We start from the raw sequence: 21,806 nt of genomic DNA, 5'->3' as shown, positions 1-21,806 counted from the left end.
TTATTTTCAGGTCAGTGCATAGCCTCAATCACATCCACCTACTTTGGATTCATTTCATATCTTAAAGGATCATCAAACAAAACAAACGAAACAAGAGATGTGACATTACCACAGATGGGTCCCTCGTCCGAGCGGTCGGCACAGTCCACTTTGCCATTGCAGATCTTATCAGGAGTCAGGCAGACGGATGTGTTGTTTGCACAAGGGTACTTGGGCGGCTTGCAGACAGCGGACTCGCAGGACTCTTCGTCCGAGCGGTCCTCACAGTCGATGTCCCCGTCACACACCCAGCTCTTTGTGATGCACTTGCCTGTAGAGCAGGACACATGGAGACTTATTTAAGCACCTAAACAAGCTTTACCTGATTTTCCTTATCTAACTGGTGAATTCAATGTTTCCTCACTTTGGAGTCGATAAAAGTTGCATTTCTCAGTTTTTTTTTTAACACTATCCTTGGAATAAACATAAGATAGCTAAAATTGCCAAGCCTTCTTTTCACAGGGGGCCTAAAGCTCTCTCAGTTGCGTGCTAAATGTTTGACTTTATGAAAAAAAACTAAACAACTGAAGATCAATATCCCTGATGCTGGTAGCTGCACTAGAGTCTAATTCCCCCGCCGTGCAACTTCGAAATAGGTGGAAACACACATGGGGGTTGGGGGGGAGATACAGATACTGGGATGTATCATCATTTTTGCTCTCTCCCAGGTGAGGCTAGGATCGCAGCGTATTCCAATTTACAGTTTTTCCATCAAAGCTACATCATAGCGTTTTGAGATCCCACTGGCTTGTGCTTGGTGCTGGATCAGTGCAAACCGACGTGGGGGGGCTGCAGCGACTACACGGGGTGTGCTTTTTTCAGGTATTTCTGTGTATGTGTTTGGTTTCATAACATTTTTTCAAGCTCTTCAGCTGTGCCTACAAAAATATAGTCCCATAACATTTTGGATTTAACCCTTCAACTGCCTTGATACTCTAGATGTGTAATGTGACAACAGCGTAGCTGCACAAATAAAAAGGAAAAGTTATTTGAGTTCGAAGAGTACAAGCTTTTCCATGCATGTAATATGGATGACACTCAGGGCACAGAACTGTTCCAATTTTAAGTGTTATCAAAATGTGTGTGTTGGCGATAATTCACACTGACAAGGTTAATCATTTGTATAATTGAATTAACCACTCTTATTTCTGTCAATTTCACCTTGAACGACGCACGCACGCACACACACACACACACACACACACACACACACACACACACACACACACACACACACACACACACACACACACACACACACACACACACACACACACACACACACACACACACACACACACACACACACAAAACCCCACATCTTCAGTCCGGTGAGTGTGTCTATCTGAGGACAGCAGAGGAAGAGAGCCAGCTGGGTTAGATGAGGAAGGAAAAAACCATCAGGAGGCTCCAGGAAGAAGTTGTTCTGAGTGAGTTTATTAAACATAAACATTGTTTATTGTTTTAAGTTGAAAATAGATTGAATATATTTATACATTGTGTACTAGCAAAATACAGAAAAGCTCCAACCTCTAAATGTTTCATCTTTAATCCAACAACACTGCAGCACATCAACAGATCGATTGCCTACAGACTTTTAATTATTTTACTTTGGTAACTTTTTAATTTATGTTGTTTATGTCGCTCCTCGAGGAACATTTATTTTAAATTATGCAAAAGTAAATCATAATCTTTTTTATTTTTTTATTTTCTTCATCTACTTTTATTTTTTGTTTTAACAAATTTGTTGTGGTCCTCCATGTGTTTGTGTTTTCCAACTCAGAAATGTTATGAATTAAAGCCTCATATAAAACCATGATTTAGTTGCTTAAGTGTCACTCTGTTCGGTTTTGGAAAATATTAGATCAATTTGTTTGAATTTCATGTTTAATGAGTGGAATTTAAAGCACCTGTAATAAGTCCCAAAGTCGCTTGACATCAACGACAGTAAAGGTTATTTATTGCAACTCAAACATCATCCGAAAATATTCTCCTCTACAACGACCTCATGTTTGAAAAGAAGACAGTGGGGGGGACGGTTGCTATTCACAGTGTACACAGTGTACTGCACTAACACCACTGCAGGCATTGTTTAAGTGTAAGAGCCAGTGATCCTGATCTTTTACCTTGTGGCCCAATTCGCTTAAGATAGGATCCCAGCGCCAAGTAAAGGTGGAACCACTAGTCCCTAGTACCAACCACATCACTCTCATGCTTTTTTAAATAATACAATAACACTTTACATCTTAATCTGCCATTGTTTTTGTGGGTTGAATCTATTATTTAATTGTTTTTCTTGTGGATAAACAAAACTTGTTGTCTGAAAAGACTAAATAAAAATAAAGAAGATAAGTAGAAATATAAAAGCAGACTTTTTATGTGAACAGAACAGTTGAGTCTTTTCAGAAACACTTTTTTTTTAAACTGCTGTAAAGGGCACTCTTATTCCGGGGAGGACAGAACATACTGCACCGGGGCACAGCAGTGTGACACAGCACAATCAGAGTGAATAATAATTGTGTGGTCTAACCGACCCTTCACCATGCTGCATTGCCTCCATTCTTGATAATAGTGTCGAGGGATGAGTGGAATGCTGCGGAGCTAAAAACAGAAAGCGACTGAATCCCTCTCTGACCTTCTCCTTACAGTTGGTGAAAGAAAGCAGATGCTGGGTTTGGGGACATGGGTTGTTTCAACAGACCATTCAAACGGCGTCTTCTAATTGGTCAAACAAGCACATGCAAACTTCACTGCACGGCTCCACAGTGGAGATTAGTCAAACCTCGAGAGTCCATCGGAGAATGAAGCTTTTGTGAAAAGAACGAGCCATTTGGCAGCTTGAGTTCTACGTGGTGCACAGGAGAATGTTCGTGGAATGAATAAGATACTTTCCTCTTCTCTAAGGAACCGACTGGAGTGAAGATTGTATTTCATTTGTTGAGAGGATCATCAAGCTTTCTTTGTGAAGGGTTTGACAATAAACTACATTTACGGCTGGACCACAATGGCGTTATACCACTGGCCGGCTGTTGGGAGTGTCCCCATTGGCTGTTGCTTCTGGCACCAACAGTTTCTCTTACATTTACCAGGGTGTTGACAGGCAGTCTTGCCAAATTAGTGACTTTGTTGCCTTCTTCGGGTCCAGGTGAGTGTTTGTGCCAAACTTGAAGCAAATCCTTCAAAATAGTCTTGAGATTTCTCAAAACGTCCAAAAAGAGTGACGTGAAATCACAGTGTCTTTGACCTTTGATCATCAAAAGCTAATCAGTTCACACTTGAGTCCAAGCAAACGTTTCAGCCTAATTTAAACGGATTCTGTGAAGGTGTTCCTCCACTAGGCCAAAAACCTGTTTGGTGACATCACCGTGACCTTGACATTTCACCTTTTATCCCTCATGTGAACAAGGACAGCTTTTGTGAGAAATTGGCAATATTAAAATACTGTATGAGTAAATGCAGGAGAAAGTAGGAGAAAAAACAAGGTTTTGACCTTTTTTAACACTAATAGGTTTTGTCATGAGTAAAACCTTTGAGTCTTGTTCAAATCCAGGCCATCATTTTAAATTCAAAATATAATTTGTACTACTTTACTACTTTACTAAACTGAGCATAGAGTAAAAATCAACAGTACAATAGCGTTTAAATATGTCAGATTTGATCTTAAACCTGTAAAGCTATTTCAACATCTACAGGTTTCTATTATTCACAAAGCAAAACTAAGAATTACAGTGAAAAGGAAGCATCACCTTTAGCATCCTCTTGTCAAAACATATATTAAACAAATATTTCTACAGCTCATTGTGTGATTTTACTGTATTCACTACCTGTATCTTTGCAGGTGAACTTGGCCTTGGGGTCACACATCCTTTTGGTGCCTTCGCAGTCCTTCTCGTCGCTTCCATCCTCGCAGTCCTTGTCTCCGTCACATCGCCAGCGCTCAGGGATGCAGGTTCCATCTGTGACACAGTGGAATTCCTCCCCGCTGCACTCAATCACAGATGGCAGCACTGAAACAGAAGTCATTTAGCAATTACCGCTCCACACATCTACAGCGCACTGTCACGGGCAAAGACAACAGAGCCCAGCAGAGACAACGGAGCCCAAGTATTATTTTAGGATCGTTTACTGTTTAAAACATTTATCTTTGCAACAGGCCACTTGGCAGCTATATTAGGTCAGTGGGCTCCAAAGAGGGAGGTTATTTCACTCCTAGCATTTAAGTTTTATGTCTTTAAGATGTTTAAGTCTTTTTAATGACTCTTCTTTCATTCTATCTTTCTACAGCAGGGGCTGATCACAGATAAAAGAAGCAGGTCGCACTGCACCATTAAATTCTATGTGTTGCTTTGCAGTTTGCTGGAGTCACTGGACACAAGCTGTGAAGATAAAATATGCTACATGACATGAGAGAAATAAATCACACGCTTTCTGGGATGTTTCCATAATGGTTTAATATTCCTGAATCATTTAAGAGGAACAAAATTGCAAATAACATAATAGACAGAATTACGAATTAATTTGAGTCGTGCTATAAAGCATTCAGTAAATATGATGCTTTGAATCTGATTAACCATTTGCCTCGTATGTAAAAGTCAAATCCAAACAACATTTCCTCAACAGCCAGAGCAGAGCAGAGACAGATTCAGTTCCCCTGGGGTAAACGCAGCAGCAGACACGGGGGAGTGGAGGAGCCTGCAGCTCCCATCAGGAAACGGTTTGATGAATAGTCTACACATTCTAGTGACAAGCAAGTGAGCTGTGAGTTTTCGAGGAGCTTGCATGAGGTTTCTGTGGTAATTAGATTCAATGATTCAACTCCTGACGGTGAAATTCCCCCCAAACAGAGACGAGATAAGATTAGTCCCATGTGGGTGTGAAAACAAAGTTATTGGACTCAAGCTGATTAATTGTTAGACTTGTAATTACATGCCTAAATTTAAACATTGGTTACAACTGTGACTAAAATAATTAGGACACTAAAACATATATAAGAGCAACACCACCCGTATAACTGTGCGAGGCAGGTATTTCATGAAATTCAGAATATCCCTGCAATTAATGAATAAATGATGGTATAATCTTAAAAAAAAAACACTGGCTTCATACTAAGACTTTGATATAAAACATGAATAATAACACGGCTCATGTCAAGCTGGAGGGGTTGAGCTCGTCAACCTACTTTTTTATCTCACTCAATATGTCAGAGCATGTATAAGAAAGGTAGCGCTGGCATCCTTACATGCTGATCCACCTCTGCAGGTCGTGTTCTCGTCGCTGAAGTCTCCACAGTCGTTGTCACCATCACAGGCCCAGTGGTCTGGGATGCAGCGGCCGCTGGAGCACAGGAACTGGGTGTTGGAGCACGAGTGGATGCAGCCCACTTCGTCACTGCCGTCTCCGCAGTCGTCATCTACAAACGTGCACAAAACGCCACATGACAGTCGGTTATTGCTTGAGATGGCAGTGGAGAAGAGTCTTAATGAGGACGGTTGGGTTCGGACACATGATGGCTTCGCAGTTTAGTCGCTTTTAATGACAGCACTGGGTGAAGACAGTGTCTACGTGCTGCGGGAATGGTTCAACAGAGAAAGAGCAACACACACAACGGATTTATTCCAAACCGTGAACGTGGCACAATAACTTTTAACATGTAAAATAGTTTCTTAGAAAAGACATCCATCAGGAAAGAGGCATTCAATTCTCCTGGCACAGATATAATTTACCAGTGACTTTGACCTCTACACTTCTAACATCTTCCACGATGCAAATACATTTCAGCAAGGACATATGTGAACCTAAACATGCCCAAATGCTTTGGATAGCTACTGCACAATTTCTCCAACACAACATCAACACACCACGGTTGATGAATTCGATGAGTGATGATTATCTTGTCCTCACCTGAATCACAGTGCCAATTCGCACTGATGCATCGGCCATTGGAGCAGCTGAACTGGGTCAGGGGCTCACAGGTGGGGAAAGCTGAAAAATACAAACATCAACAAGTCCAATGAAGAGAAGAAACATTTACACATCTTGTCGTTTTGAGGAAATAGCAGCTTGCTTCACTGGGAACTGGCAAAAGTCCATGTGCTAAAACACTGTGCCAATGTGAATTATTATGCATTATGATGTGAGTCAGTTTAATACCGTGGAGAAAAGTAAAACGGTATAAAAATGTAGGAATCATCCCACAATGAACCCAAAGTCCACATGTTGGTTGAGTCTAATGGTTTAATATAGAGTCTAATCATTGTGGCTAATAGAGTCTGACACTAGGAGCTGAGTCCACATTGGGCGTTCAAGGCAGAGAGAGAGGGACATAAATGATGCATCTGTAGATTCTTATCACGCAGGTAATGTGAAAGTTGTAATTAACTAACTGACCTGACATTTTACAGTCACCGTGCAATGTCGACCAGAGTGGAACGTCTCCATTGATGTTTCAGAAAGAAGGGTCTTTCAAGAGCCAATCAAATATATAATTTACAGCAAAAAAAAACATTGCAAAATGGAAAAAGGTAAAGAGTGTGAACAGAATGCTTTAAGAGTGAATTATCTATGTATCCTATAAACCATTACCTTGAATATAATCTTGTTGTAATGATTTTCAACCCTTTAGACTCTTTTACTCTTCTCTAAAAACCGCAGTATGTTAGAAAGGGTGTTATTCGCAGAACCATCCAATCATAGCATGATTTTTGCTGTTGTGGTTAACATTTCCATGGTAACATTGCAAATAACATGTTTATGTTGAAACTTGTGGTTTCTACAGGAGATTATAACATTGTTTCACAATCTCTTAGTTCGTGGTAGGTCGACATTTGAGGGTTACAATATTGTGGCTGATGAATAAAATCTCTATTTAGAATATTTTACTCCTGCAACCATATTGTTGAGCTCCATTGCACTGCCTTGCAAACTCTGGAAGGGTTTTCCTCCCCCTGTTGTCTCAAACAGACCCATTTGTGTTCAATCAATCCAAAATACATGTCCACCACATTGGGCTTTATACCGTTAACAAACTCGACTTGACAATGCAAGTGGGTAAAAGCTAATTACTAGTCAGCCAATATCGGATCTGACATACACGACTGCCATTAATGAGACGAAACTGATCAACGTTGGAACATCAGTATATGTTTCGAATGTTGCACCGATCGTCCTGCATTTTCCAGACTTGATGACATGACAGTCAGGATCAACATTTGTATTCCCATCAGATACCAGCCTTGTTTCCGACTTTGAGATACTGTATACATACATATTACTTTTTCAGATATCCTTATCGGATGCCTGAAGCTTTATTGACGTAAGTATGAAATGTTGACTTTTGAATTGATTTGCTGGCATGTGCTGCCGGTGCCTGGAATTCCTCCGGCTCTGTCGGGGAGACACCGTATCTCTATCAGACAAGTGTCTTCTACATTTCCCTCAAATTCGTTCGGTCTTCCTGACGGCCCATGACGGGTTGGAATTTAACATTCATTAAAAATGAAGCACGAACATCCATAAATAATGAAGGTTTCAAGTAAACAGTGAGCTTGGCTAAAAATGTAACACCGGCATCCATAAATAATGACTGCTGCAAGTGAACAGAGAGCCCAATATGAGACAGTGTGTGACAACTACTAAACTACTGACAAACAAAATCCAAATTAGCATCAATCTCTATGGGGCCACCACTGAGCTTCAGGTGTTCCAAAACCCACAGTAGCTCCACTGAAGCTAAGTGAGCTGCCAGCGCTGCACAGTGGAGTGCCTATAGAGAAGTGATGCCTGAGGACGCTCCGACAACAGTATGGGAGAGAATATGTTTTGCTGCACAGCTTGATTATGACTGAATGAAGCCGAGCATGAACTTTAATTACTGCTTACACCCTGGCTGTTTGTGACTGTGTATTGAAGCAGCTTAGGATACACAAAGGGAGGCTGGGGCGGTAGAGCACACCGCCGCCGCGTTTGGCAAACATCAATCACTGTAACACGCTGATTTAATACAAGTAGTGATTAAAGGGTGATCTTTAAACCTTTCCTCGCATCTTTTAAATGTACGCCGGGTATTCATCCAGTTTAACTTTCCCTCTCCTGAAAAAAATATTTTACAGCCTCAAATGCTCTTTTTTCCCTTACTATAGAGAAAAGGTTCAATTCTACTTCAAAGAACTTCCTGAAGCTCAGGCCACCATGTTGTCGCGCCATGTATTTTTCTCATTCATGTTTCCAAGATTAAACCAAAACAGACTGCAACTTTTTACAAACTGGAGCTGACAGATTGTATAATACCACTGAGATGGCACTTAAAAAAAGCAGTAACTGTTGCATACAAAAGTATGCTGTTTACTCAGTACCCTCCCTCTAAGCCGATGCCTTCAGTGGGGGCTTGTCTAGTTCCTGGACCAAAGAAACGCAACATCAATAATTCAACTCCTAAAACTCTCTCGATTGAATGAAGTGGTGGATGTGAAAGAGGCTTGCAAAAATATTCCAGGAATAAGAAATGATAAGCAGGTGTGAGTAGAATTATTTTCAAAGTATCTGCTACAACCAACATGGATGTTTCCTTTTTTTTTCTAAAAAAATGTATAAAAGTTGCTTAATCCTTAGCAAATATGATTTAAAAAGAAAACTTTCTCAATACCTCGGGGTAAGATAGCGCAGAGCAGCACAACAAGCCCCAGCCACACAGGCTCTATGAGGCCGGGCATCTATCAGCATTACTTCAGCAGTCAGATGGACTTTATCACAACCCGCTCAGATGACTGGCTTTCACTTCATGTCCCAGGAGTTTGTTCTGAACTTGGAAGATCTGCCTTTTCTTTTAGTGCACCTGACTTGTGGAATGAAATAAAGCAAACCCTTAAATTAAGTACACTTCTGGCCTTAAATGTTCCCTGTTGCAATTGGCTTATACAAATTTATTTAGAATTTAAGATGTTTGGGCTCATATAATTGTATTTCTTCGTGCATTTTAAGGTTGTAAAGTCTTGTTTTTACTTATATTTCTATTAAATCTTGATCCCTCTAACTGTTCTAACCCAAATGTTTTTTGAATTACTTAATTTAGGGTAAATTGTGAAATTGTTTATGTGCAACAACATAGGGGTTGTTGTTGTTGTTGTTGTTTCTTTCTCCCCCCTCATTTTATGTTTCTGCAATTTAACCCGTTAACATTTTAAATGAGTGTATGAACAAAGGTTTTTAAATACGTCTGCAAACTGGGAGAGCGCTGCTATGCTAATGTCAGCAAGCTACCAGTGATGCTGAAATGCAGATGTTTAGCCAGTTTACTGTGAAACATCGGATGTTTTCATCATCTTTGTTCCTAATCCTGATTAAATAAAACTTGCCTAATATATAAATGGCTTTCTTGAACCACTAATAACAGTACAGGTGGACACCTTTATCAGTTATATAAAATCATGTGAATAAAAGTAAATAGGCCCAATTATTTTCAATATGGACATTCGATTTTTTTTTTCTCTGTGGTGTGCTTTTAACGGCATTATGTGAAAAAAATAATGCACTCATCAAATTATATGAAATTATCCAGTACGAGGGATTTACAGCACATATTTCCCGTCTGTCCATTAGAGGTGAAACCTGAAGTCTCCCTTTTTAAGAGTGAGCTGCTAAAATGTTTGTCAACGTGTCAACAGAGAATGTGTTTCAAATTTGTAGAGGGTTTGCTCTTAATCTTCGGTGCATAATTACAGAAAAGCTCCTTCACCATATTTTTGTAGTTTGAGTTAGACACGTTCAACGAGTCAGTACCAAGGCGAGCAGAGAGGAACACAATCCCAAAATATTTCTGGTTTTAAAAACAAGATAATTTTAACATCTATCCTCTGTGTTACTGGCAACCAGTGACATGATGCTCGTGCTGGTGGAATATGTTCTCTTTTCTTGGTTTAGGTTCAGATTCTAGCAAGAACATTTTGAACAAGTTGCAGTCGATCAGTTTTATAAGAGAGTTCAAAAAATCTTACTGATGGTAGCTTTAAATCTAAAAGATTAGATATACCTGTTACCAATATTATATTATTATTGTTGTAAGAACAAACAGACATTGCCTTAAATGTCCTTATCGGTAGTTGATTTATTCACCAAGCTGACCTGTTTTACATTGTCTCCAAACGGAGCAAAACAAATGGTGACACATGTGACACCTGCTAAAATGGCCACGCGTGACTCACTGCATGATGTTTCGTCTGACATGTCCCCGCAGTCATCCTCCCGGTCGCAGCTCCAGGCCTGAGGTATACATCGTCTGTTCTGGCAGGAGAACTGGTCGGCCTGACAGGGCTGGGCTGAGAAACACACAAGGTGTCACTTAAGTCAATCACATGTGCATAAGTCAATGCAAAAATGTGCACAGCAACTCTAAAACACCAGGGATTTCAGTATCTGCCCGGTGTGAACTCTTTATCACTCAATCACACAGTAAAGCACAGGCGGTCTTAAGGCCACTGGAAATGCACAGCTGCTGTCAGTCAACTGCTGCTTGGTCACATATAAAACACAAGAACACGTGTCTCTCTGATGTGGACTGTGCATGGCAATCTGCCAATAAGAGAACATACATCATCGTCTAATGCTCACTGATTGATCACTTAAGGATAAAACAAAGCTCCTGAGACGCATCAATGAGGAGACGAGAAGTGATGTGATATATTGTCCTCCGGGGTTCTACAACACTTGATGCTCTCACAATGCTCTCACACTATGAGATGGATTGAACTGAACTGGAACGACGCGCGAGAGTCAAGTCAAACGACTGCTTTGACAACATGGCAGAGCCCCGGTCAAGACTTGGATAAATCAAGTATCATCTGATATTAGACAATATTTTCTAAATGTTTTAAAGTTCTTTCACTTTATTTAATGTTTTCAATGAATTATGTAAAAACATTTCAAGTTGCCTTACAGCGTAGAAGACAGACCTTTTTAATCTTTAATTCTTTCTGTCAACATCACCTTGTTGAAAGTTTGCTTTAAAAGACAAATGTTAACAAAACCATAATGTGTTGTGCTTAAATTTCTATTTTAGAAAATGAAGTGGAATGATTGATTAACATTTAGAGGCAAATGAGTTTAAACAATTTGAAAATCAATCTGTGCAAAGAGAGCGGATGAAACAAGATGATTGATTTCTCTAAAATGCTGAAATTACAACATATTATATAGATTTAAGTGATATATTCGTAAAATACTCAACCTGCGGCGAGAGCAACATAATTGACAAATAAAACAAAGAGTAGAAGAGTTCATACCTGTACACGTAGTGTTGGCTTCATCCTCATTGTTACCACAGTCGTTTGTTCCATCACAGAGCCATCGCTTGGGAATGCAGCGATTGTTACTGCATTTGAACTGATCAATGGGACAACTGTGATTGTCTGCAAAGAGATCAAACACCCGAAACAATCAATCAGTCGGTTACGCTGCAGCTAAATAATGTCAGCTAAATAAATTAATAAGGCTACTAAACAACAAAGAGAAGACAAATCTGTCATATTGAAAACTATATTCAAATAATAAAACTTCACATTTTCAGTTTCTGTAGTTGTGGCAAAGGCATCTGGAATTCTTAATAATAAAACTTTATCAATTCTCCAGCGGGTCTGACTGATCTCAGAACTGTAGAAAAAATAACAAATGTTCACATACAGTATTTTCCCAGTTTCTTGGCTCAACTAATCAAAACACAAAATGATCCATCAGCTGCTGTATATAAAGAAACTGTTTGGAGAGAAGAATCTGTCTCATGCTTCTCCTTTGTGGTTTGTCTGTTCGCCTCTGGAACCAGAATCCAGGCTTTGTTCCCACTTTAATTACACAGTGACCATTTCGATTTATCACAGCTCACCCCTCATAAATCACACTAAATTAATGTGAGCAAATTTTGGTGTAGTTCTGAGATATTGTGACACACCTGTGTGTGAATGATGAATTACAACTTGTACCATCTCAGACTGTATTGGGCAGATAACTTCTGTAATCCTCTTACATCTTATCACAGCTAATGTGACTACAATTTGAGAACAATGAAAAAAACAAAACACTTTTCAGTATCTGTACATACGACACATTTGTGTGTTTGCCTGAATATATGTTTTAATTTGTGTATGTTTTAAAGGTCCTCACAGCAGATGTGGGTCTCCTCGTCGCTTCCATCCAGACAGTCGTCATCTCCGTCACACTTCCACGCGGCCCGTACGCAGCGATAGTTGTGGCACAGGAACTCATCGTTTTTACAACGCTGCGGCTCTAAAGCACCGCCGGATGTTTCTAATGGGAAACAGTGGTGAGGCAAAATCAACAAGAGACTTCCCATGAAGCATGTGTGTAACGGAAAATATTGGCATAGCTGTAATGGCACATAAAACATGTTAATGATGTCTTGTGACCTTACGTGTAACAAGTCTTACAACTGGGATTTGCCTCATATTTGTGAAAAAAAACCTTATTTACTTGTTTATTAGCAGATTTGCATGCAAATAGGGTTAATATTTGATATTTGTCCAACAAGACGGGGCCGGGATTGCAGCGTCGTGGGACAAGATGAGCTCAGGTGTCTCACTCCGTCTGATTCATTATGTTCTCCTACCTGCGCAGGTGACATTGTTCTTCTCCAGAACCTGGTTGTCAGCGCAGGCACACACTCTCCCTCCTGGGATGGCGAGGCAGAGGGTACCGCAGCCCCCATAATTCACACTGCATGCGTTGTCACCTGGAGGAATAGAGCCCAAATAAGGTGTCTTGCACATTCAAAGCAACATTTTCTACCGCCCATCTCAAGTGACTTGTTTCTCTCTATTCTCCCCTCAGCACAGTGAAGAGCAAAGGTTCATGGGGTCACTTCAAATCATGAAAACATGCATCATCTTAAATGATACGAAAACTCATTCCCTGTATTGGAGCGACATGCCGAGGGTAAGAAATGTGATCTATGACTATGTATGAACTGAATTATGGGGAACACTGCGGGTGGAAGACATTTGACATTTTTATCCTTCTCAGAGGAATAATTTGTCTTTCTGGACAAAGCTGACATTCTCTAAATGCACAAAAAAAATAATACTGTCATATATATAGAGTCAAGGCATAAGACACCTTTGTCACTTTCATTTAACACTGAGCCCAAAGGCAGCGCCTGAGCCAATGAGATAAAGCTTGTGGTTTTGTGAGAACCAATCAGTAATACTCAGAGGACTGGATAGCCAATTAATCTCTTCAGTGACATGAACAATGGAGACGTGTCCGGTAGAAATTCTCTGCACGGTGTGAACAAGACTGTGGATGCAATAGCCAACCATTTGTATCTGTATCATGTGTTTGGCCTTTTTCCAGAGCTTTGAAGTTCTGAAACTAACTCATGTCACGAGTATAGTGAGCATGGATTTTTTTTTTAAAGGCATAAAAGGACTGTCAACATTAAGAACTGCTTTTTTATTGCTACGGTGAATCAGAAGTTGAAATATAACATATTAACTGTATAAATATAAAACTCTTTCCTGAAATTTCAAGAAAACAAAATCACATGATCAATCTCAGTTTACTGGCGAATCCACCAATTCTACCAGCTGTCACCCTCGACTCCCGGCTCTTGCTCGTACATTTGTTGCAAGTCCCGGTGTCAGAAGCCTTTTGCGTGAAATACAGCCACACTTTCAACTCTTTAGCTTTAGGTATTTTGTTGTAGTGTTCACTCAGGTTTGAGGTAGCTACTAGCTAACAGTAGGCTAACATTACATGCTGTCAGCGCCTTAATGGTAACTAGACACGTGCACTGAGGTTTATGTCACCTGTAAACCGGGGCAACTATTTCAGTACAGACCTATGGCACCGAAATGAGGCACGACAATCTGCACTGTGATTGGGTCTGGTAGGTACCGGCAACTGGTGATGGATTGTCACTTGGAGTTCAGTAATGTGTCTAAAATACATCACTGAACTGTGCACAATTATGTCTCTCTGTATTGAGAGTTATAGCATCAAGCTTCCCTTATTGTGCCGATTACGGAACAACAAAAGTAATGCCTGCTGTGATGGCCCCATGCAGTTGTCCACTGTCAGCTGGATCCAGAGCCCCGGCTATCTGCTCTTTTCTAACAACATGAATCCATCATCATTTGTTAAAGAAGTAAGTAAACACCTCTAAACCCCAGCCACCTTATTTAACGTCATAGAGTGGAACCCCAGCTGTTTTCAGTCGGTATCAGGGCTGATCAATGTGCTGCTTTTCACCATGAAAATCTGACACCATATGGCATAGCCTATATGTAATTCTCTGGTGTATATTTATCATATAAAGTGGCATATATACAGATGGATACAGATGTCTCTATATAAAGCATGGAGTTGTTCTATTTTCAGCGCACGGCAACTACTTTCTCTCTTAGGGAAGTCACGGTTCAGCGGGTAGGGAATGAAGAGATAGCGGCCAACCTTGCTGACTCTGTGCATCGTAGACACGCAGGCCGAACAGCGGCGGTCTCTCGCTCCGCAGCAGAGTGACATCACTGGCGGTCAGGTCAAGCTGGAAGACCGAGGCGTTCATGTACTCCGTCCAGAAGATGAAATTACGATAATGGGAGATTCCGAACGGATGGTTCAGCTGTTTCCCGTTGTACACCACCTGCGGCATGAAGCAAACATGCAGTGTAATCAAAAGATTAGGGGAGTTACAGAGAGACACCACCAGCAACAGAAAAATCAATCACCTCAAACAGGGTTCTCGCTGTTTGAATATGGGCTTAGAAATTATTTGATCACAGTATATGATGAATGTGATTCAATTTATTTGCACAAATTTATTCACGCAGTGCTGTCTGCTTATAATAATGTTTGCTAGAATCTTGGCATTGATTAAATACCATTTGCAAATAATTCATTAGCTTAATATTCCAGCACAGCTACAGTTGACAAGAGCAGTTGCGGATGAGGGGCTGTTTTGTTTGGCAGTTAATGTGGCAAGAGGAGCAGTTTTCAATCATTTCACTTTTTTGAAAACAAAAGCAATGTATTGTGTGTTAAAATATAAAAAAACTGGTTTGGACCTTGAAAGGTGCACAACGGAGGAAGAAGAACTATTTTGTGATGGCTCCTTATCTATCTTTCAAACTTTTAAAACAGCCCTTACATTTTTAAAACTCCCTGTTCCCTCTGTACGAAACACCTGGTGCTGAGAGGAGACTACAGACAGACAGTAGAAGGACACTAAGCTGCAGGAACACTCTCCACTAACCACTTCTGCTATTGCAAAATCACATTAATAAACTATTTACTTATGCTCCATGCGCACACTGGGATTAACTATAATGAGGATATGGATAATGCAGGTTTGTCCTTGACATGAGTCATAGTGAGTTGGTAGGTTTAACACAAGTAAGCCTATAATGATAAACACTTAGGTTAACATGTGTAGCCTATCAGCTATAAATCCAGATGTGTGTTCCTGGAATGACAGCTGTGAAAATCACCCACTGCGGTCGAATAAAACACTGACGGGGTGAGAGTGAGTGACCTGCTGAGTCACACAATCTATAAAAATAGTTTCAGTTACCTAACAGCAGCAGTGAGATACAGTGGTTTTGTTTCAGTGATGTTTAGCAGGTGAACACACCTCTTCACTGCTGCTGGTGGTTTATTAGTGCCGGTGTGAACGAGGGTCTGTTCTCAGGCTACATTCATATTACTACTCTGTACATACAAGTGTTTTAATCCCAGTCCATACCAACACGCATGAAAACGCATATCACGCTACCTCTCACGTACACTGGGCATATGCATAGAGGTGTGAACAGAATAACAATGTGATAGGAGGCTAAGGACATTGTGACCAAAAGACCCAACTATGTCATCGTTCCCAAACATCTCCGTTTCCCTCCAGACTAAAACTCATTCAAATTAAAACTGGGTGAGCAGCGTTTACAACTTAGTGGCTCTAAAACTCTCTGAACTCTCTAAAACTGATGTGTTTTCAGATGTTTAAGACATGACACAGAACAGAGGGTGGATATCATTTGAAACTTTAGATAACTCACTCATTACTTTATATTTAACATAGCAACAATACAATGTAGGGTGACACATGAATATAGAGTAAAGTATAATTAATAAAACTTCTTCATATTCTTCTACAAGAAACTTTCTTCTGATCAAACATAACTTAAAATCTCATTTGTATAAATCTAACAATGGAACTTTACAATAAAATCAGTAAGAATGAGAATCTGAAGAAAAAAGCTGGGGAAAATGATTTAGATAATGATTAGCATGTGTTTTCAAGAGAACCACTAAGGTGGATATATTAGAATTAAAATGTGTTTATAAAGTGTTGCTTATTCCGTTGGGATCTTGAACTCTATTAAACTTTAACTAGCGGACTAATGTTCAATTTGAATAGAATAACAGCCAACATAATTCCTGCAAATGAGTTCCTCCATACTGTGTTAAATCTCACCATTCTTCCGGTTCCATTGAGGTGAATCTTCTCGATGTGATCATAGTAGGCGTCGCACCAGTACATGGTGCTGCTGCTGTGGTCCAGCGTCAGGCCGTTGGGCCACAGCATGTTGGAGGTGACGAAGATGCGGCGATTGGATCCGTCCATCCAGGCTGTCTCTATCCGCCCTATGCTGTCATTGACCTCATCCTCTTCCCAGTCTGTCCAGTACATCCAGCTGCCGTACAGAGGGAGATGCAAGCAGACAAACACAACAATTATCGCACCAATAAACTCGTATAATGAGGCGTAGCTTTAGTTCAGAGGGGAGCTATTTGTCATGCAGCAACATTCGTACACCATAACCTCCAGACCGCCACAATTACAATATCTCATGTTAGAACTAAGACGGTTCAGAGCTGATCTGTCTGCTCCTTATTCATCTCTGCATTTACTGGTAGAAGTCCAGTGGTTGTCCTTGTCACTCACTTGTCCCCACCGGCATCCTCCTGCTTTGATTTCTTATCAGTCAATACAACATGTAACAACACATTTCTGCAGACTTCTCCCAAAATGCCAAATTTATTGCGTGCTTTGTTCTGTACATCCCTGGAAAAACATGAGTGTGGTCCCATCCGGATTTTTTTCCCAGTGCTCCTTTTCCAACCTGCATTTCCAAATACACGATGTTTAATCTTTGGTTCAGAAACCATTTTTACATCAAGAAAAATTGTTTTGTGCAGCCTGAAGTGGAAATCAGCTGGGATCCAGATGTGTCCAGCCTGGTATCACCAAATGGTTCAAACCAATTTCTTTTTTAGTTTTTCCTGTGTCCTTCCAAGCTTCCTGATTTTACCCCTAAACCCTCCAGGTCCTCCTAACCCAAACCAAAACTGTGTTTAGTGCTTAAAATGCGCACAACATCCTAGAAGTGCAGCGCTATTTATACACAATCCCATGAGATTACGTTGAAGTTCCATATTCCTCACCAAAAAAACAACTTTTCAGTGTTTTCTGTGTATGCTGAGACTGCAACTCTCAGTGGGCCACTGGTATTCGAAACATGACTGGGCGCACAATTTGACGTGATCTGTTCTCTGGTAACCATGCTCCGGGGATTTGCTCCGTTTGAGTGTTGTGGACTGAACCATGTGGCCCCCTGTCCCTCATCAATGACAGAGGTCTGGCCCAGGGAAGATGTAACGGAATGGGATATGGAGGTGAACGGAGACTCGCTCCGAGTCATCTTTACAACCTCATGAATCATTCAGTGGTGTGCCATACTCACATGCACTCACACATGTCTACATGCACAGAGGCAGAGACAGACACCAGATGGGCCGATAGACACAATGCAGTTGCAGGGTCATAGTAAGAAAATGTCAATACTAATTTATTCTGAATATCAAATACCGTAATATAACATAATCCATGTCCTATGATTATATTTAGAGCTGCAATGTCAATTAAGAGATTATTATTTACACTGTAAACGTGAGTACATTTTCAAGATAACATGCACTTAGGCTCTAATAAAGTTTGAGTTGAGAGTGTATGACATTTACTTGTACAGGAGTATTTTATTTATTTTATTTGTTTATGTCACTAGTAAATCAGAGTTTGTATGTTAATACGATACTGTAACTATAACTTTCTATTCATATTTTGTTGGTTAAATTGTTTAAGTAGTTTTCAGGGAAAATTGTTAAGAAATTAAAGGTAACAGCTTCTCAAAAGTAACTATTTTCATTTTTTTCTTGCTCTTGGATATGTGGGGGTTTTAGACTGTTGGTTGGACAAAACAAGACAAGTAACGACATCACCTTGATTAATTTTTCAAACATTTTGGCCAGATAATAACAAATTGAAATATAAAAATAACATATATTATATAAGAATACAATTGTCATTCATATTAAAATTAATTTAATTTTAAATGCAAATTGTAATGGGTCTGTTGAACCTGATTTAAAGTAACTGATTGAATTTTAATTGATGCTGTTTGTCTGTGCAGCCAAAGACAATTTTCCACTTTGTGGACAATAAAGTTGAACCTAAACTAAAAATGTCCTGACGTTGCTACGAAGCTGTTTACGTGAGTAAGTCATAACCGTCACAAACACCAGAGATCATCCAGAGATGAGCAGAGCTGAGTAAAGCATCACTCCTGTCAAATGCGATTCGTGAGAGGATTTATGTTTTGTGTGAATATATGTATGAGGCTCCTAATGCAGCGAGATAGAGGGGTCGGACACAGTTAAGTTGACACTAGTAGTCCTTATCATGTCAACACAGACTGAAGGAAGCAAACAGAGCAGAAAATTAAGCCACAAGAATGCATTCAAGAAATCTGCAGGAGGCACGCATCCATTTCACCTGAAGTCACCAGATAGAGATCAACGGAGCGTCGGGTTCAGGCTGAACGCTCCCTCAGAAGCCCAGAAGTAGCTTTTCTAATGATTTGTACGATTCAGGAAGGGAGTCTAAACAGAGGCCGGCCCGCTATGTCTCTATTATATTATTTAAAATCACTGTGTCACATCAGCGCCAACGAATGTCAATTTCCTTCAATATCCAGTCTGCACCTTTGTGACTTGTATGTGACTTCAATAGGAATTGTCGAATAAGTGCCGTGATTAGGATGGAGAACAGGACACAACACTGGAAAGATGACAAACAGCAGACGTAATTGTCATTTAGGACTTGAAGATATACAGATGCTGCAGACGAGTGGAAAGAAAATAAATCAAAACTAACTTGGCTTGGTTTATGCGCCGTCAGTACAGCAGTGGAACAGCAGAGTATAGAAAAATGTTCAGAACAACCCCCTTGAGGCTTGAAAACTAATCTCTGACTGCGATGGATTTGGTGTGTGTTAATACTATTTAAGCCCCAAAGTGTTAATCCTTCAGATCCTTAAGACACTCAATGAATTTTTACAGCATCTTCTCTATATGCTAATTACCATCTCTGCTGGTGGGATCCTCCATATGTACATGTGCATAGGAAGACTGCGGAGATGATCCATGAGTGCTACAGAGAAACACCTATCAAACAGGTGAACTGCTAAGCTCACAGCTGTGCTTTAGGTTCAGGGAACAACAGATCGCTCTCAGGTTCAGTTTAACCACGCTGGTTTACTTGGAATTACATTTAGGCCTATGCATTTTATTTTGAAAGATATTTAAATCTTAGTCACTGCATGTCAAACAGCACAGTGGTCTTTGGATCTGGCAGACAAGTTTTCACCTCCTCCATGGGTATGGGTGATGAATCCTGTGTGAGGTGTTCAAAAAGCAGAACTAACATGGTATATATAGTGTGTGAGATGTTTAACTTCTAAATTCTGAATAAAAACCTATTTTATTTAACTTCCAGGTGTCAATACTATCAAAGCTATAACTGCACAGCCTGTCCAGATCTAGTCCATTTTATTCAGACCTGCACCTTTACCCACAGCAATACATGTTACAAGCATACCTTCCTTCAAATAGCTGTCAAATTGTTGTTTTTTCCATTTCCCTGACCTGTTTAGAGGGTCAACCACGATAGCCCGTGGGTGCGACATATTCCCTTCCAACAGAGTCTTTCTGGTCTGCGAGGCTCTCTCCAGTCTGGCAACGCTGATCGTCTTCCTGTAGCCATCGTTGGTCCAGTACAAGTTGTTCCCGATCCAGTCCACGGAGATTCCCTCAACGTTGTCGAGATCTACAACAGAATCAGCAGCACACAATTAAACTCAATCACCAAAAACAAATGGTATCTCATTTTCAGAAAACATTTATTTTTGCAGTACCATGACTTAGTTTCTTTCTACAAAAAGGAATATCAGAATTTAATTATCATCACCTGATGGAATTCACTCTATTTAACATTGAGTTATATGGATGGTTGCATAAATAATACAGAACTCAAATTTGGCAATAGAAATGGCTTTTGTCAGATTAGCAAAACAAATTAAAGAAAAAACTTAAATTATAGAATTAAATAGATTAAGAGTGTGGGAAATTAATTTAACCTTACACTATAGGCTCTCTATTCTAAGACATTGTGGTAAGCATAATTTATTTTAGGGTAGTGCTTATTATAAAACAGCATCTAAACCCACCATCTTTGAGAATCGTCTCTCTGCCGCTTCCATCTATTTTTTGCCGCCCAATCAGGAAACTGGTGGTGTCAGCAAAGTAGATGTGTCCCAGTTCTGCGTGGTAGTCGATGGCTCGAGGGTTGACCAGGTCCTGGATTGGCACCATGTGCTCATCGCTGGACTTGATGTTCATATCCAGGCCGCGGATCACCCCGGGACGCCCCTTGCCGTAGAACAGGAAGAGATCGCTTTTGGGCTCTGCAAAGCAAGAAAGGACCCTTTTTTACTGTTATTGTCAATTAATTGGCCTAATTCATCAATGCTGATCCCAGCATTAAACCCTCTTACCGGCCACATTGTTCTTAAATGTGAGCCAGAGCCAGCACTATCCATTCACCTTAATGGAGCCAGTAATCAGTGCCAATGACTATACTCTGCCCCCTCAATCACAGCCCTGCTACATTGCTGCCTTGACAGTAAAAGAAGGAGAATGCTTGCGCAAACACACAATGGCAATACTTACCTTGGCTGCGAACACCGCTTCTGATCTAAAATAACACGGTGTCTCGGTAGAAAGGCAAACAGAGGCCCAGAAAGCTGAGGCAACTCCTCGGCGGCCCGCCAGCCGCTCAGGGGGCTGTACGTTCCCGAACCCTTTGGGATCCTCTGGAGAGCGAAGAGCAGGAATGAAGGAGGGCTTCCAGTGAGAGAAGCAGACCTCTCCTCGCTCTCAGCCCCTACCCAGGAGACTGGGATTCTGGGGGTGAGGACCACACATGCCTCACTTCAATTTATCATTTTGTGAGCGAGAGACCAACTACCCAAGAGACAATTAAACATTGCAAGAGACCTAGATATCAAACCCCACCGTGACTGCTGTATGAAGAAGCGCTACCATTTAGCACTGAATCTCATTATGCTTTGGGAGAGAGAAAGCGCGAGCGAGAGAGAGATAGCTGGTGTCATCAGAACATCTCTGAGAGGGGAATAAATCAAATCTGTCATGCCAAGTCTCCCAGTGCTTCGTTACCCCGATCGAAACATGGTGGGCCCTCTGATTGTGTCATCCATTTGATCCTATGCTTTTATTGTCAACTACACAATGTCCAGCAATTGATCAGGACCGACAACAAATCCAGACAAACTTAAAACCTCATTATGACAATAATCAATCAGGATCACGACAGGTCGAGAGCGGAGCGTCGCTTTCGAACGGTTTGTCTCTACCAG

General features: G+C 40.6%; 1 protein-coding gene across 5 annotated transcripts in view; it reads right to left on the bottom strand.

The window, feature by feature from the left end:
• Positions 1–21,806, bottom strand: part of lrp1bb (low density lipoprotein receptor-related protein 1Bb) — a 242,224-nt gene that overhangs the window by 105,813 nt on the left and 114,605 nt on the right. For all 5 annotated transcript variants that reach the window (XM_034574175.1, XM_034574176.1, XM_034574178.1 and 2 more), the window contains 12 exons: positions 20,598–20,834; positions 20,017–20,197; positions 16,508–16,727; positions 14,491–14,680; positions 12,650–12,772; positions 12,187–12,330; positions 11,313–11,438; positions 10,236–10,349; positions 5,941–6,021; positions 5,279–5,449; positions 3,864–4,046; positions 110–310 (listed from right to left, as the gene is read on the bottom strand). In XM_034574175.1, coding sequence (XP_034430066.1) covers positions 110–310; positions 3,864–4,046; positions 5,279–5,449; positions 5,941–6,021; positions 10,236–10,349; positions 11,313–11,438; positions 12,187–12,330; positions 12,650–12,772; positions 14,491–14,680; positions 16,508–16,727; positions 20,017–20,197; positions 20,598–20,834 — 1,971 coding nt within the window. The remainder of the gene's footprint in view (positions 1–109; positions 311–3,863; positions 4,047–5,278; positions 5,450–5,940; positions 6,022–10,235; positions 10,350–11,312; positions 11,439–12,186; positions 12,331–12,649; positions 12,773–14,490; positions 14,681–16,507; positions 16,728–20,016; positions 20,198–20,597; positions 20,835–21,806) is intronic.

Source organism: Hippoglossus hippoglossus, chromosome 21 (assembly GCF_009819705.1).
Source record: "Hippoglossus hippoglossus isolate fHipHip1 chromosome 21, fHipHip1.pri, whole genome shotgun sequence".
In the NCBI taxonomy this organism is placed as follows: Eukaryota; Metazoa; Chordata; class Actinopteri; order Pleuronectiformes; family Pleuronectidae; genus Hippoglossus; species Hippoglossus hippoglossus.
The sequence above is the reverse complement of the archived record's forward strand: the minus strand, read 5'-3'. Positions and strand labels throughout refer to the sequence as shown.